The sequence below is a fragment of the Callithrix jacchus genome, chromosome 5 (assembly GCF_049354715.1).
Source record: "Callithrix jacchus isolate 240 chromosome 5, calJac240_pri, whole genome shotgun sequence".
NCBI lineage: Eukaryota > Metazoa > Chordata > Mammalia > Primates > Cebidae > Callithrix > Callithrix jacchus.
The window spans coordinates 73727791-73744393 of NC_133506.1; the positions used below are offsets into that span (position 1 = coordinate 73727791).

General features: G+C 53.3%; 3 protein-coding genes across 7 annotated transcripts; all 3 read right to left on the reverse strand.

Annotated features, from left to right (window-relative positions):
* Positions 1–199: 199 nt before the first annotated feature.
* PHF23 (PHD finger protein 23) lies at positions 200–4995 on the reverse strand. Of its 4 annotated transcripts, none has more exons than XM_017972351.4 (5): positions 4878–4995; positions 2788–2819; positions 2541–2633; positions 1074–1911; positions 200–985 (listed from the first exon to the last, which is right to left on the reverse strand). In XM_017972351.4, exons 1-5 carry the CDS (start codon positions 4945–4947, stop codon positions 771–773), a joined length of 1248 nt encoding a protein of 415 aa, XP_017827840.1. In that variant the 5' UTR covers positions 4948–4995; the 3' UTR covers positions 200–770. The 4 variants fall into 4 exon arrangements, with proteins under 4 accessions (XP_017827840.1, XP_035155687.1, XP_035155686.1 ...); XM_035299796.3 differs by lacking the exon at positions 4878–4995 and adding an exon at positions 4382–4652; XM_035299795.3 differs by lacking the exon at positions 4878–4995 and adding an exon at positions 3413–3515.
* Positions 4996–5509: 514 nt separating this feature from the next.
* Positions 5510–7550, reverse strand: GABARAP (GABA type A receptor-associated protein). The gene is made up of 4 exons (XM_002747987.7): positions 7338–7550; positions 6690–6768; positions 6431–6549; positions 5510–6003 (listed from the first exon to the last, which is right to left on the reverse strand). Exons 1-4 carry the CDS (start codon positions 7425–7427, stop codon positions 5938–5940), a joined length of 354 nt encoding a protein of 117 aa, XP_002748033.2. The 5' UTR covers positions 7428–7550; the 3' UTR covers positions 5510–5937.
* A 1283-nt stretch (positions 7551–8833) lies between these two features.
* Positions 8834–16533, reverse strand: CTDNEP1 (CTD nuclear envelope phosphatase 1). Of its 2 annotated transcripts, XM_008996618.5 has the most exons (9): positions 15745–16533; positions 12461–12527; positions 12248–12366; positions 11979–12050; positions 11455–11571; positions 11217–11328; positions 9604–9688; positions 9232–9288; positions 8834–8994 (listed from the first exon to the last, which is right to left on the reverse strand). In XM_008996618.5, coding segments are annotated over exons 1-9 (732 nt in total). In that variant the 5' UTR covers positions 15847–16533; the 3' UTR covers positions 8834–8993. The 2 variants fall into 2 exon arrangements, with proteins under 2 accessions (XP_008994866.1, XP_002748022.1); XM_002747976.6 differs by lacking the exon at positions 8834–8994 and having other exon boundaries at positions 9088–9288.
* Between the last annotated feature and the right edge of the window lie 70 nt (positions 16534–16603).

Consider the following 16603-nt stretch of genomic DNA (forward strand, 5'->3'; position numbering starts at 1 on the left):
CTATAGTAGGGAGGGACAAATACAATGAAAGCTCTAAGGTGGCTTACTCGAGTATCTTGGGGTGGGAAAGGCCCAGTGCCGTGCCATGTTCAGATTGGACTTTGAGAGGTGGTTTTCAGCCCCACCTCCGGCTAGTCTTCAGCCAGCTCTTCCAAAGCCTCCCTCCCAAGCAGGACAGTCAGTGAGGGCTATAAACACAGAAGAGCCCACTCTGCTTTATTTACAACACGCAGGCTGTCTGTACAAACAGCGGCCAATATTATTAAAAACAAAAGAGGTGAATGAGAATCGTCACCTTTCTGCTTTCCTTCGTCACTTGGCCAGGCTCTAGTACTCCACCTTTGAGCTGCCATGCCCAAGAGGGGAAGTCCAAAATTAAAAATACAACCGGTGTAGAAGAAAATAAATGGGGAGTGAAATAAAGAAAAGATGAGGGAGGGAAGTGCTAATATTTACACTAGAGTTTTATAGACAACTGTCCCATTCCATCCCGACCCAGAAAATGATGGTGGCAGGTCCAAGAGACAAGAGATAGTGTCTAGAGACACAGACAGCCTCCCACCCCCAACTGGGTCCAATTTCAAATCCACAGAGTGGGGAGGAAGGAGAGGGTAGGAAAGTGAGACATTCATTTTCAAACAAGTCTCCTTTGGGAATTCCTGCCTTGAAGTTCGGACAGTATCCAAGCTCCAGGGGATAGGCTGAGGTCCCTGAGGCTCAGTTCCCAAATCGAGTTGTCATTTGGAAGTTCCAGCTTAGAGTTGGCGCCGTCAGGGCTCTCCAGATTTGGGAGGCCCCCCTAACCGCCGGGCCTCTGGCCTCAGTTCCTTGCATTTCTGGCAATAAAAGAAGTCAGGGACATTGGTCTTCTTAATCTTAGCACAGGAGAGGTGGATCCACGTCCCACACAGGCTGCACTCAATCATGGGCCGCCCTGCAAAGGGCTTTCGGCAGTAACATGTGATTAGATCCCATGAGTCATCACCTGGGGAAAAAAAGGTTTGGTATTCTGCCAGAGCTGTTTTTGGATTCACAACACCCTCAAACCCATCGCCCCAGCCCAAACCTCTCACCTGATTCTACCATGATGTCCTCGTCCATGACCCGCATCTCGCCTTCACTGGAGCTGGCATCTCCATCTTGGCTTGTTTCAGTGCTGCCCACCTCCTTGCTTTCACTGTCAGGAGGAGGGACGCCTTCAGGGTGCACTGTGGCAGGGGGCCTAGGAGCCTCTGGGGGTGCTGGGAGCACAGGGGCTGGGGCTTCACCCCCTACCACTGTTGCCATCTCTTCCTCTTCTTCCTCTTCCTCTTCTTCCTCCTCCTCTTCAGAGTCTGTTTCACTGGGGGGTACCTGGGGAGGCCCAGGAGGTGGGAGTCTATCCCCCCGTTCTGCCTTTTTTAACTTCCGCTTCTTGCTCTTCTTGATTCGAGACCTCTTTTCCCCATCCCCAGGAGTTGGCCGAGGCCTCCGAAGCACCCCAAAGCCAGCCCCAGCTCCTGGCCCCAACTTTCTGTTCTTTCGGTCCTTCTTTCGAGGAGGATGGGAGAGATCCCCCTGGGAAAGGGGCACTGGGGTAAGAGCAGCAGGGGGCCGGGAGGTATGTGTCAGGGATGTGGGGGACAAAGGAGATGCCACTTTGGGCCCATCCAGATCAAACAGAGAGTCCTTGAGCTTCATCTTCTCAAGTAAGGTAGCACTGTCGGGGGCCTGCAGGCGAGAGAAAGTGGACCTTGGGGGTCCTGGCTGGGTGGGACCTGCTTGGGCTGCCCTTCTCTTGGATGACTTTGCTTTCTTAACAAAAGTCTGGATGGTTCGAAGATCTGAGGGGGCTGAGTCCCAGCCATCACTGTCTGCTGCACTCTCTCCTCGCAATGGAGAGTTGGAGCCAGAGGCTGGCCAGTCACTTTCCTTAAAAGGGGGAAGAGACCAGGGTCAGCAGAACCCTATTGTCATCTCAGCCCCTCCACAAACCCAGCTTGAAAAAAAGCAGGGACCCAATTTACCCCAAAATGTCCTACACCAACCACTAAATCCCACTGTGCTCCAAAACCTTCTCCCCACCCCAATTCCCATTAGCATGTCCTCTTGACCACTTTCATGTTACTGCCACCCTCCAGTCTGCTACCTCACCTGCCCCTGCCCAGGACCTTTGGAACACTGTATCCCCCACATCAGAGCCGTGTGTCCTTAGCTCTATTTATGTATAGCCTCATTTGTTACCATTTTCATTTCCCTAAATTTTATCTATCAACACCTTCCATTCACAGCACCTCAAGACTATAACAGAATCTTGACCCGTGCCTCCAAACCTTTGACCAGTGCCTCCATATCCCCTTTTTCACTGCTTTTCAGGCTAACTATCCCTAGATCCCCTCGCCGCACACCAGCTTTTCTACCACAGCCCTAAAGCGTCTCCAACTTCCTAGTCATAATTTCTAGGGGCCCCTCCAAGAAAAGCAATACAGTTCTGCTTGAACAACAGGTGCTCTATAGTCCCACCACACCAGCCTCAGGTCAGTAATTCTCCTGTCCCCTACCTCTTTGCTAGGGGGGATGTAACCAGCATATGCCAAGACAAAACTGCAGAATTTGTTGAAATCCTCAATTGTTCTCCGCCGTTTCTCTGGTGGCTGAAAGGAAGAACACATGGATCACATGGAAAGCCACACAGTTTAAGAAGGGCATTCCCAGAGCCACAGTACCTAAGTAAGCAGTCTAGAAAAAAGGGGCAGGGGGGCGTTGTCAGGCAGAGATACTAGGCTGCAAAGGTAGGGGAAACCTCACCTGAGTCTCTGGCTTAAGGGTCGGAGGTGGATCTGAAAAAGCAATAAAAGCTGAGTCAAGACACTAGGTAACAGTCTGTGTAAAAACCCCCTCTAAACGCTGCAGTTCCCAAATGAACCCCCTGCTCTCTCCCAGGTCCCTTGGCCAGGCCGGCAGGCCCCCAGCTGTGTTGGATCCGCCCCTGCTCCCCCTTCCGCCCCGCGAGGGGCGGAGCCTAGGCGCGGCGCCCTCTGAGGCCTCGCTATAGCGCTCCCCTTCCCCCAACAGGAGGCCCGGCGCCCCGCCCCCCCAACTCACGGTCGCTCTCGACTCCAGTCTACTCGGATCCCTCAGGGCCCCACCCCACCTTACGGCTCCCGGGGCCGCGTCCTGGCCGCCGTCCGCCGCCCCCGTCCTTCACATGCGCCCGGAGCCCCGAGTTCCTGCCCGGCCGCGCTCCACCGCCTAGGGCTCTCCGAGACCGCACACGCCGCCCGCCGGCCCCCAAGGTCCAGAAGGACCACGCCGAACAGCTCCCCGCCCTCTGGCCCCTTCTACTCGCGCACGCGGCCCGGCGCGCCCCTCACCCCCACTCCAAACACACACAGGCACACGTATCCAACGCTACTTCGCGGCCGGGACAGACCAGGGAGCTCTAATCCGGACGCGGCCCCACCTGCCCCCCCAATACCGCGCTCCCCACAATTTCGCTGTCCCTCCGCCCCCATCCGGGGCTTTGGCCCCTCCCCGTCTCGAGCTCCTCGGGCTCCCCGCCGGGCCCCCCGGCCCCGTTCCCGAGCCCTCTCCGGCCGCCGCCCCCCCCCCTTCGCCCCCGTACTCACCACCCAGTCACTAGGCTACGGACCCCTCAACTCCAACACCTTCCCCCCAACCAGCTACCCTCTCTCTCTTCACAGCAGCCACCGCTGCTGCCGCCGATGCCCCCCTCACCCTCCGCAACTCCCAGGCTCTAACCCTCGCGGACCAACCCTACCCCCCCAAGCAAGTCGCCGGTCTTAACCCCCCCACCCCGCCCCACCACCCCCTACAACTACCCAGTTCGCCTCGCTTCCTGGCTCGCTCGCTCCACAACTATCCCCCTGTACAGGTCCGTCTGCCGTAGACAATACCCAGACCCCCTCTTCTCCCCACAACTACCTGCCCACCCCTCCGACAATCACCGGGCATTCTCCGGCGGCAACTACTCGGAGCTCCGGCACCACCGCTACAAACTACCCCACCTCGGCGAACTACCGGGCCCCTCACTCATCTTCTTCTTCGTCCTCCCTTAGCAACTCTCCGGCCACCGGATTCCTCCAACCTCCCAGTTCCAGGGCCCCAATCTGCCGGTGGCCCTTTCGGCCCCTAGTCCCCGAGGCTCCGGGTTTCCAGCTCCTATCCCCCACACCGTCTGATCTCCAACTCCCCTAGCCCAGTCTCCCACTCCTCTTTCTCCAAGGTCTCTCAACTCCTCGCTCTCCCACCTCCAGGGCCAGGCTCCCGACCCCCTCCCCGAACTCCCCCGCCGGGCTTCGGGGCTCGACCTCCAAGTTTGCCAATTGATTCCTCGCCCGCCCCGCGCCGGCTCCGCGCTCCGTGCCGGTCTAGAGCTCACCTTCGGGGCTGGGCTCCGCCATGGCTTCCAGCATCGCCCCCTCCCCTCCTCCCGGTCCGGCGCCCCCCTCCCCGGAGCCGGGGATCCCGGTGCCGCCTCTACTGCTCGGTGCTCCTACTGCTTCGCTCCACAGAAGTGTCCGCCTCAGCCCGGTTGAGACGAGTCCGCTAGCCGCTGCCGCCACCTCCCTCTACCACTGCCTCCCGCACTCCCGGACCGGGCCCCCTCCCCCCGCGCCGCCGGCCGCCTGCTCCCTCCTCCTCCTTCTCTCTCCTCCTTCCCTCCTCTCCCTCCTCCCTCCGCCGGCGCCGAGGCGCAGTGCACCAAGGGTTTTGTAGTCCGTACGGGTTCAGCGGAAAAGGGACCGCATGAGCCTCCGGAACTTGGATTCCCAGAAAGCCACGGGGTGACGCAGGCGCACCAAACCGCTCCCCTCCCCCGGGGAGTGGCGGGGAGACCGGGAGCCGGAGGGGAGAGCGGAAATGCGCGCGCAGACCCCTGGGAGATGTAGGCTGGGCGGGACGATGAAAGAAGAGGAAGAAGGGATTAGAACTCTCGGCCACCATACTGCCTCGTTCTGCAGCTTCTTTCTTCCCCGGGGGACCGCCCCACTTCCGGCCTGCGGGAGAAATGATCACTGGGAGATGAAGTACTCCTGGCGATAATGGCTCCCTCCTCCCAGTCTTCTCCCTCCCTGATTCCACTCCTCCGGATCCCACTCGCCGGCAAAACTCTAGCCAAGTGACATACAACTGAGAACAGCCGTTTTACCAGCTCCTACACATGAAAATATCTTAATTAAAATGTTCTAATAAATGTCCACCTAAAGCAGGTACTTTCGAACAGTATTTTTTACATAAGCATATTTAACATTTAGTTTCACATATGTGTCATAAAACTAAAGTTTTATGAAATGATACTCAGTATTCCATTCCATTACAACAAAATCACCCTCTCTTTGCAGACCGGGAAAAGCTCAACATGAACAGAATAAATCAAAATATACTTCTATCCCTCCAGCTTGTACCCATTACTCTTCTTTCCCCACCACTGAAACCCACTGACGCCTTGGAAAGACTAAAAAACAGCGGGAGGAGGGGAGCAACACAAGGCAAAATTCAGCTCAGCTTGGTGGTTTCTTCTTTATTGATGTGCCTCTTACCTTCCCCCGACAATTTCAGTCCCTTCCAACTACCCCCAAAAAAGAAGGTAGTGAAAGGAAGGGATTGCTGGGGTTTTGAGCCCCTTGGGCAGTCAGAAAGGGAACAGAAACCAAAACAATCACTAGATGTGACAGAGACTGACAATCAAGAGTCTAAAGCAGAATGGGAAAGGCCGGCAGAGAAAGGGGAAAAAAGGAGAAGGGAGAGGTACAAGATGCCAACTCCACCATTACCCCTCCTAAGAGAGGCTGGAGAGAGAGCCTCAAACATTAAGAAGTGCCGGTCCTGAATAAGGGAGGTGGTATTTGAGCTTGAAGGAGGAAGAAGTCAAGAAAGGGGGGCCACCTCTCTCTTTGTAGAATGAGAGCCCCCTCCAGCTCAAGGGCAGCAGCTTCACAGACCGTAGACACTTTCGTCACTATAGGCAATGTACAGAAAGAAGTCTTCTTCATGGTGTTCCTGAGATGAAAGCAGAAAACTGTTCAGCAACTGGGCTCCTAACTTACTTCAACCAACCACCACCCAAACCAGTTTATGGTCTTCTAGAACCACAAACCAGTGCCCGACTCCTTCACTGACTCCAAGGACTAGCATAAGCAGTATAATCTCTGCAGTCCTGGGCAAAAAGACCTTAAACGGTTGTCTGCTGCTCTGGAAAGGGGAGGAGGACTGGGAAGAGTCCTGATCAGAAAGTTCCTCTAGCTCACTGTTCTCTTTGCGTCTCTCTACTCCTACTGTTCTGTTCAAACCCCCAACCCACTGCTATCATGAAATTTTAAGGCAAGTCAGGAAGCTAGTGCAAAACTACTGATGTAACAACACTTTCTTCCGCTCACGCTCTTCCAGAGGCTTCTCCAAAGCCTCCACCACTTCCAAGTCACCGTACCTGGTAAAGTTGACCCATTGTGGCACTGGTGGGTGGAATGACATTGTTGACAAAGAAAAACAAGGCATCCTCAGCTCGGAGATGAATTCGCTTCCGGATCAAGAAGTAGAACTGACCAACTGCAAAAGATACAAGGTGTGAGAAAGTCAGAGAGGTCAAAAATGCCCTCAAAAGAACAGCTGCTAGGTGGAGCCTCCTCCTGCAGAGACTGCACTCCCACCCACAGGAAGCAAGCCTGGGTCTTGGGTCAGGTTCCCACCTGTGAGATCAGAAGGCACCAGGTATTTCTTTTTGTCCAGGTCTCCTATCCGAGCTTTGGGAGCCTTTTCTACTATCACCTGATAAAGAGAGGATGAAAATGAGGAGGCAGAGGAATGCAGCCCCGCAGCTGCACCTGTCAAGAACTCAAGTAACAATAACCCTTGCACCTAAATCTACCCCAGACTCATCTGTCTTTGCACACGCGGTGCAGCCCTGAGTCCCAGAGATCCTGACCTTACTGACTGGAGTTCATTTAAATAGCCAGGATCCATCCCCCGAATAGGGCGTCACCATAAACAACTATCTTAATCAGATGGAGATGACTTGTCTGGGCCGACTAGTGCTTCAATCTCACAACCTCAACTAGCTGGGGGGATGACCACTTGAAGCTCAGGCTGTCAAACTCTCTTAAGGCCTCCACTCACAAATGCCAAGGTTTCTCTCTCCTGTCTACATCCCTCTCTACTCCAGGTCCACCACTACCCCACCCCTTTCATCCTCGGTCCCAGGGACAGCAGTTTCAGGGTCGCTTCCAATCCCGCCATAGCCAGCAGCCTGATCCTCCCGCTGCCCGTCCCAAATCCAAGGCCAGGCTGTGGCGTCAGCGTAAGCGTCCCGCGCCCTCCGCCCAGGCTACTGTCCTCACCGGCACCCGGTCCGGGTATTTCTTTCGGATCTTCTCGCCCTCAGAGCGGCGCTTCTCGAATGGATGCTCTTCTTTGTACACGAACTTCATCCTCCCGAGAACCGGGCTGGACCGGGCTGGGCTGAGGGAACCCGGGAGGGGGGGGCCGGACGGGGGACGGCGGCAACAGTGGCGACGGGCGGGCGGAATCAGCGGAGCGATCCACGAATTTGCGCCACTTCCCTATTCACCAACCCCGCCCCCGACTAACAGGACGGCCCCCCCGTTAAGATACGCCACTACCTCATCGGCACTAACGCTGCTAGCGTAGCAACACCCACTGACCCTCCCCCTCACGCCATTAGCGTAATCGCTTTGGAATTAATGTGTGGGATACGCAGAAGACGTAGCAAAGACGGTTGGTTTTCACTCATTGAAAATACCTCTAAACCTATTCCCCAACCTCCCCCTCAAGGAAGCTGGGGCTCAAGAGGAGTATGAGATGGTAATAACCATGAGACTTGGTTTCCCAAGTTCCTTTCGGAAATAACGTAGAGGAACAGCAGAGACAATTACAAGGTCGGCTATTCACAAAACGCGTTGCTACGCTGAAGGCGGCCGTTGACACCAAAACAAAGTAGTACCCAAGGGACAGAGATGATCTCCACAAATAAGAGTTCAAAAAGAAAACGGATGTTTGGAGAGATGTACAGAACGCTTAAGTACCAGGAATGAGTAGACCAATAGGGACTGGAGAGGAGGTCCAAGAGGTAAGGACTACGCCAGCGCGGAGGAACATCGCAGTTTGAGTGAAATCATGTGATCTCAGAGAGGGCGGAGCGTCACGTGGCGGGTGCGGAAAGTAGGGCCGGCTGGGGGGGCGGAAAGTAGGGCCGGCTGGGGGGGCGGGGCCAGCTGAGCAACGTCGGGGAGGGGCCCCTCTTCCGAGAGCGGAGGTCGAGGCGGCCCTAGGGGGCAGCGCCCGCGTAGTCTGTCCATATCAGTGCTCCCATCGAAGCCCGACGTTTCTCTAGCTCTACGCCCTTTGGCCGCCCAGGTTTCTCCTTTCGGCCTTCAATAGCCTACTGCTCCAAAGGTATCCTTCCACTCCACACCAGTGCGCCCATCCTGTCACTCGGCCCTTCCCGCCAAAGCATCTGGTGTCCACATTCACTATTGTATCCTCATGCTCAACAGCACCTTTCCCCGTGCCCTCGAGTCCAGCAGTAGGCTCTTCGCCCACTGCTCTGGAGACAGGGTGCATGTGAATAAAGTGCCCTCCCCTCACTTCCCAAAACCCCAGAGAAGGACCTAAGGGCCGCTTTGGTTTCAAAGTTATAATGCATGGTTTAAAAGAGAGGAAAGGAAAAAAGACAAAGCTGGTTACAGGTCTGAGGGAGTCTAAGGAGAGAAAAATACGAGAGTAAAGGGGGGACAAATTGAGGGAAAAACCAGTGGCCCAAAATCCCCGTATCCCACCCACAGCCCAGCCCTTGGAGCAGGAGTGAAGAATTAGATCAGTTTTGTACAAGAGTTTAAAAAAAATCAAATCACAACAAAGCTGACTTGGCTTCTCTTTGAGTCTCCTGGATCACCGTATGTCTGTCACTCTGGCCAGTCCTGCCTCTCCATCACAAACACTGTTTCAGCTCTCCTAGGCCTCCGCCTATGTCCCAATCTGGGGTTTCCACGGAGTGTGAACACGAAGTTAGAGTGAGGCTGCTTCAGAGCTCCCAGCCCATGTGTCCATCCAGACTCCAAGTGGAGTGTAGAGCTCCCAAGGGCAGCGAGGGGTGGGACGGGCAGACCCTGCCCAGGCAGTCCTCACATTGGACAGGGTATCAGACGGCATCCCAAGGGCTAGCCCTCCCTTTCCCCCCCACCCCAACTCAGGTGGAGGGGGAGCAGCTGTCACCAGAGCCTATGTTGGTGAAGGTTTCGGCTCAGCACGGAACGGACATCAGCAGTGAACCTAGGATGACAACGACAATAACTTGCATAGGTAGAGCTCCTTATATTGATACCCTCATAACACTAATATAAGATGCATCATTGGAGGGGTGGGGCATACATTATCACCATATTCACATGATTAGGTAGGTCCAATTTGCCCACAGCCTACTAGGTAAAGTGATGAGCTTTGACGTAAGAAGACCTGGGTCCAAATGTTAAATTCTTAAGGGAAGAGAGCTAAGTAAAACAGGACAAATGTTTTTTATTCCCTCTTAGGATCTCCCACCTCCTCCTTTCCTCAGAAATCCAAGGGTCCAGAGCCCACTTCCCTTACCTGAGGGCATCCAGCATCGGGAGCAGGTTGAGAAGGGCTGTGTCGCTGGGGTCACTGAACCAGGATTTGATGGGGATGGCATTGTCTAGGGTAGGTAGGTGAAAATGCAGAAGAGAAGAAACAGAATTGAAGAGAGACTGGGTGTTTTTCTCTTACTGTAGAGAAGGAGGAATTATTATTTAAAAATATATACCTCCCACTACCGGAAGTCAACAACCTAAGTAAAACTTTCCTGATTTATACTCCAAAATAAAATTAAGGTTTTTTTTTTTTTTTTTTTTTTGTAAGACTTCAGTCTCACTCTTCTCCACCAGGCTGGAGTGCAATGGCGCAATCACAATGAACTGCAACCCCCACCTCCTGGGTTTAAGCAATTCTCCTACCTCAGTCTTCCAGGTAGCTGGGATTACAGATGCCTGCCACCACACCTGGCTAATTTTTGTATTTTTAGTAGAGATAGGATTTCACCATGTTGGCCAGGCTGGTTTGGAACTCCTGACCTCTGGTGATCCGCCCAACTCAGCCTCCCAAAGTGCTGATGAAAAGAGGCGCAAGCCACCACGCCCAGCCTAAAATCAAGTTTTAATCACCAGATCTCATACTTATTGATGCTTCTAGTCAAACTTATTGCCATTGTGCCTCACTTGAAACACACTTGGCCTGACACAGTGGCTCACACCTGTAATCCTAATACTTTGAGAGGCCAAGATGGGAAGATCACTTGAGCTCAGGAGTTTGAGTCCACCCTGGGCAACATAACGAGATCTCATCTCTACTAAAACTCAAAAAATTGGCTGGGTGTGGTGTTTCACGCCTGGAATCCCAGCACTTTGGGAGACCCAGGTGAGCAAATCACGAGGTCAGGAGTTTGAGACCAGCCTGACCAACATGGTGAAACCCTGCTTCTACTTAAAAAAATACAAAAAATTAGCTGGGTGTGGTGGTGGGCACTTATACTCCCAGCTACTCAAGAGGCTAAGGCAGGAGTATCGCTTGAACCCGGGAGGTGGAGGTTGCAGGGAGCTGAGATCACACCACTGCACACCAGCCTGGGCAACAGTGCAAGATTCCATCTCAAAAATAAAAATAAAAATAAAAAAATTAGCTTGGCATGGTGGTACACACCTATAGTCCCAACTACTGAGAAGGCTGAGGCAGAAGGATCGCTTGAGCCTGGGAGAACAAGGCCACAGTGAGTGAGCTATGATTATGACACCGCACTCCAGCCTGGGCAACAGAGTAAGACTCTATCTCAAAAAATAAATAAATTTTAAAAAAGAAAAAAATGATATGAGAAATCTGGGAGAACAAGGCTGCAGTAAGTGAGCTATGATCATGACACTGCATTCCAGCCTGGGCAAAAGAGTAAGACCCTATCTCAAAAAATAAATAAATTTTTAAAAAGAAAAAAATGATATGAGAAATCTGACTTATGAAATGGACATATATGATATCTCATTTGAAATAGGAAAATAACTTGCATTTGGACTTATAGCAAACTAGGGATAAACTAGGGGAATCCTAGCTCTCAGGGACCAAGGCCCAGGTCTCCTGCAAAAATACCTTCTCAGAACCATGTTCTGGTCCTGCCAGACTCACCCCCTTCCCCATACCTGGATGGCTCCTGTAAGCCCCTGGGGAGTTATCCAGGATCACAATGCTGGAGAGGTCACTGTGGACCACAGAGAGGTCCTTGATGTAGCTGCCCAACTCCAAAGTGCAGTGCTGGAGGACAGGGGATTATGTAATAGGCCTCCCCCACACCCTCTCCAGGATCACTTCCTCAAACCCAGATCCCTCCCTGGTGGCCTCCCTCCCAAGCCACACTCTTAGACTGGGATTCTAGCTTACCTGTCTATAGTATCGCCTCTTGAGGATGCTTCTGCTATTGTCCAGTTTATCTGCCACAGCAGAGCCATAGATCTCCATGCTTGCTGTAAACACCACCAGCTCGTACCACTGGCTCACCTGAAATAGATTGGGGGAGAGGACGAAGCCATACAAGGTGATCATTCTTTTAGACATAGTTATCTTTCAGAAGGGCAACAGCATAAGGCCTTCCATCGACATCAGATGTCTCTGAGGACACAAAATTCTGAACCCCCAATCCAAACCTCCAAACTCAGTGTTAGGCATCCTACACTCTTAAGATTTGGAAATGAAAGAACAAGAGAGAAAGAAGCCTGTGGAAGAGTTACATCAGCGCAACAAATGAACCCCAAGTACTGAAAGCCACTCCCCTACATCCCACAGCCTCCCCTCTCAAAAACTGCTCTGACCCATTTCTCCTCATCCTTTTCTCCAAATCCTCTGAATTCCCAGAACCCTAAAACCATTCCTTCATCACAGAGCTCCCTTTAGCTCCCCCAACTCACCACTTCCAAGAAGAAATCCACATGAGGCCTCTTATGTACAAAAAACCGGACAGGATGTTTGTCTATTACCACCTATAGAGGAACAAGATGGGCTGGGGGAAGTCCTGAACACCACAACCGAAGCCTGGAAAACACCTCACCCACCTGCTTCCCTCCTCCAGGCTGACACCAGTGCCAGGGGATGGAAACTCTGGGACTGGGAAAGGGAGTACAGGTCTGGGCAGAGTAACAGATGAAACCATTTCATCACTCCCCACCACCACACACACCTTAAGGATGAAGTCAGGAGGTGTTCCAGGCCGGACTGTGGGCCTCAGGACCCCATCATGGTGGGAGTGAATAAGTGTCTCATCCAGATCCAGCACCAGGATCTTCCTCTTCACCTGGGCTGAACCACAATGAGAAGGAATAATATTGACAAACCTCTGGCCCAGAGCTGGCCCCCATTTCACCTTAAAGGAGGCTCCCCAACACATACTTACCTAGCCGATTCCGGGACACAGGAGATAAGGGTAGGATATCATATCGAACAGTTTGGTACTGAATTACCTAGAAATGGCACAAAAGAGGATTGGAACCCTTGACAAGGAAGTCTTCCTCAGTAACAGTAACAGGTAGCACAGACTGAACATTTACCACAGGTACTGGGTATGTGACTTAGGATTATTTCATTGAATCCTCAAAACAACCCTGATACTACTATTATCCCTGTTTTAAGGTAAAGAAACCGAGGCTACACAGCTAGGTCTCCCTGATTAAAACGAAAACTCTATGAGAACATGATTTTATCTAGATCATGGCTGTATTCCCAGTGCCTAGAACACTGTAGCAAAGGTGGTTAGTTAATATTAGTAGAATCAATGAAGTGATAGAACCAGCATTGTACCAATGCAGTCCAACCCAAGATCCTGCCCTCTTTTTTGTTTTTGTTTTTGGATATTTTTTTAAAGACAGTCTTGCTCTGTTGCTCAGGCTGGAGTACATTGGCATGATCTCGGCTCACTGCAACCTCTGCCTCCCAGGTTCAAGTGATTCACCTGCTTCAGCCTCCCAAGCAACTGGTACTACAAGTGTCCACCACCATGCCCAGCTCATTTTTGTATTTTTAGTAGAGATAGGGTTTCACCATATTGGCCATGCTGGTCTAGAACTTCTGACCTCATGATCCACCTGCCTCAGCCTCCCAAAGTGCTGGGATTACAGGCATGAGCCACCACACCCGGTCAACCCTGCCCTCCTAACTATGATATTATCCTGCTACACTGAACAAAGAAACACACGACCTGCCCCCGCAACACAACCTTCACCCCAAGAATTATTTGTAGCAACTATCATCATTTCACATTGGAAACTAACAGCCTCAGATTCCCTAGTGCACAGGAAGTAAGAGTCAGGGGAGGAGATCCCTGGGTCTTTAATGGGAATATAGAATGAGGGAATCCAGAGGTTGTCAGGTCAACTAAGTTCCCCTGGCTAGAAGCCACCACGCCTATTTTAACCAGCCACCTGTCCACTTCTGTCTCTCCTAGCCAAGTCACAAGTTCAGAGAACCTCAGCCCTCTGAACAGCCTCCTTATCCTGGTACCCAGAGTGAGGCAAAGAACACTGGATAGCCCCTCCCAGGCTGACTGGCAGGGTTTGGAGGCCAGAGTGAACTCAGGGCTGTAAGTGAGAGGTGAATAAGGGACAAGGACGTCACTACCTCGGCCTTCCAGCTCTGCTTCTCCAAGCTTTCCTTAGGGACTCCTATTTCCCAATACACAAATCACCCCATGCAAAGCCTGGCAATTCCCTCCTCCACACTTTTCCTCAAAGGCAGAAACCCTCCTCAGTGCATCCCTAGGGCCCAAGGCACACAAGAACCAGGCTCTCCCTTGTAAACCAAAGGGCTCCCTGTCAGTCAAGATCTGCCCTTCTTTTCTCCCTGGGCCATGATGAGGTCTGAAACAGCTCGGGTGTCCAGCCTTGCTATCTCGGGTTGCATATGCTGGGCATGTAGGGAATGCTCCAAGCATCTGCCAGAAAGGGGGTGGGGAAAGAAACCAGATTGGATGGGAGGGGAGGACAAAAGGCTGTGGAGTCAGTGCTGCCCAAAAGAGAGGAATTCTGGAAATAACTAACCTGTGGATGAGCTGAAGCACCACTCCATGTGCCCAGAAAACTGATGTGTTAGAGCGAGAAGGTCACAGAGAAAAAGCAGTCAACCCATTAAAAAAAAAAAAAACCCAGGAGGCCAGGCACAGTGGCTCAATCTAAGTACTTTAGGAGGCCAAGGCAGATGGATCACTTGAGGTCAGGAGTTCTAGACCAGCCTAGCCAACATGGTGAAACCCCATCTCTACTAAACATACAAAAAATTAGCCAGGTGTGGTGGTGGGCACCTGTAATCCCAGCTACTCAGGAGGCTGAAGCAGGAGAATCACTTGAACCCAAGAGGTGGAGGTTGCAGTGAGCCAAGATCGTGCCACTGCACTCCAGCCTGGGTGAAAGAGGGAGACTCTGTCTCAGAAAAGAAAACCCCAGGAGCTAAGCCCACACAGATCTCTGCAGCTATGACCCTATTTTCTTGGCTCCTAGCTCTTGTCTCAGGGGAATAGCGCTGCTGCCTAGAGCCACAACCATCCTGAACTGTTCGAACCCTAAATCAGGAAGTGGAAGTAGACTGGTAAAGGAGAGAATGAACCCAAGGCCAGACCCATTCTCCCAAATCAGTTAAGTCAACCACCACTACCACTCAGGGCTTTCTGGAAATTTCCTGGACCCCAGGTCACCCCAACCTAGTTTTATTCTTTCAAACTGTATTGAGGTATGCTAAGGAGTACAGACCAAAGTACAGGCCAGAACCTCTGACCCTGCTTACTAAATGCTCCCCACACTCTTTCCGAGGATTCTCCCTGGTGGTGATGAGACCACAAGAACATATTCATTAGGTGCTGTTAGCTGAAGGAGCTCTGACCTTGGAGAAAAGCTAAGGGGAAAGGAACCCAGAGATGTTTGGGTACATCCAGACAGTAACCCTCAGAATGCTAGGGTCTCCTGGAGAAGCACACATGCCCTCAGATTCAAGCCCTACAACTGACCAACGCTGCCCTCTGACAGGGACACCCAGACTTTAATGGTGGGCACAGCACCCACCCTGAACTCCCTCCCACAATTAAAGAGGCCCATCATTAAAACATCTGCTTTAGTCCTGAAATCCAGATACCAATATTCACACTATGAAATACATTTTCACAGCCTTTTTGGAGTTCTCTTAATGGGAACAGCAGGGGTTTCTCCTTCACACCCAGGGTTTTCCCAAGTTCCAGTCCCTGTTTGTAACATATGCACTCACACCCACCTCCATCCTTGACACACGAGTCGGTCTCTGCCTTGTTATGGGACTAAACACACACTGAGGTTCCAAATAGGGTCTTTCACCAGCCCACATCAACAGATCTGGCTGCCATCAAACAGGTGTTCCGCGCCTCTGGGTTTCTTTAGCAACTCCCGCTTTCTTAAAGAGCGCCCCACCCACCACCTTAGCCCCCAAGAGTTGCCAAATCCTGTCCCATGTAGCCCCATCAAAACCCCCAAGGTCTTCGTTCTATTACAAGGGTCTCCCTCCTCCCCAGCCCAAGCCCCGCTTAGGGTTCCCTAATTCTCTGGCGAGAAAAGCCCCTGCCAGGACTCCCTTCCTAGGCCCAAACAGAGGCCCGACACACTGAAAACCCGTGAGCACCGCGGACAGAGGTCCCCAACACCGCCAGCGCCCACCCAGGCTCACCGTGCGGATCTGCCTCCGCAAAAGGTAAATGAAGAAGCTCCAGAGCTTGGCGGCGAAGGCCACGAACGTGCGCAGCCCCAGCAGACACTGCGTCCGCATCATCCCGACGACCCCGGCACCGCCGGCCCCGGGGCCCCCGCGGCCCAGCTCCGCCAGCCCCCCGGGGGCAGCCCCCCCGCCGCCGGGAGGGGGAACGGGGGCCCCGAGTTGCAGGAGAGGCTGCAGAGAGGGGCACGGAGCGGGCGGCTCAGAAAGCCACCGCGGGCTAAGGAAAAGCCCAGCGGAACCGGGAGCTGGGGGATAGGCGTGGGCAGCCCGCGGGGGCCCACATGGGCTGGGAGTGGCACCCACGGCTTCGGGGAGGTTGCCGGCCGAGACAGGTTGGGCTAGGATGGGGTCCTCCGAGACCAGAAGAGAAGGGAAAGGATAATTGGGGGAGGGGGCAATGGGGGAGGGGGCCAAGGAAAAGGGAGGGAGGGAAAAGGGAGGGGGAGGGGAAGGGGAAAAAGCGGAGAGTGGCCCGCTGCGCAGGCGCGCTAGGGGGCTACCCGCAGGAACGGAGCAGGCGGGGGCAGCGGCGCGCTAAGGGCCGCAACGGAGAACAGGCCTGCAGAGCGGAGCAGAGAAGGAGGGGGAGGGGGAGGGGGAGCCGAAGGGCGCGGAGCGCTGGGCCGGAGCGGCCTCCCCCTCCCCGAGCTCGGGGGGTCCTTTAGCCCCTGGGGAGCGGGGCTGCAGCCTCTGCAGCTGGGTTTCCCACTCTGACAGGCGCCATTTTACCGCCCAAAGGACTCCCTCCTCCCGTCTTCCCCCTCCTCTTCCCCTTTGACACTACTTCCGGTGGTGACGTGTATTCGCTTCA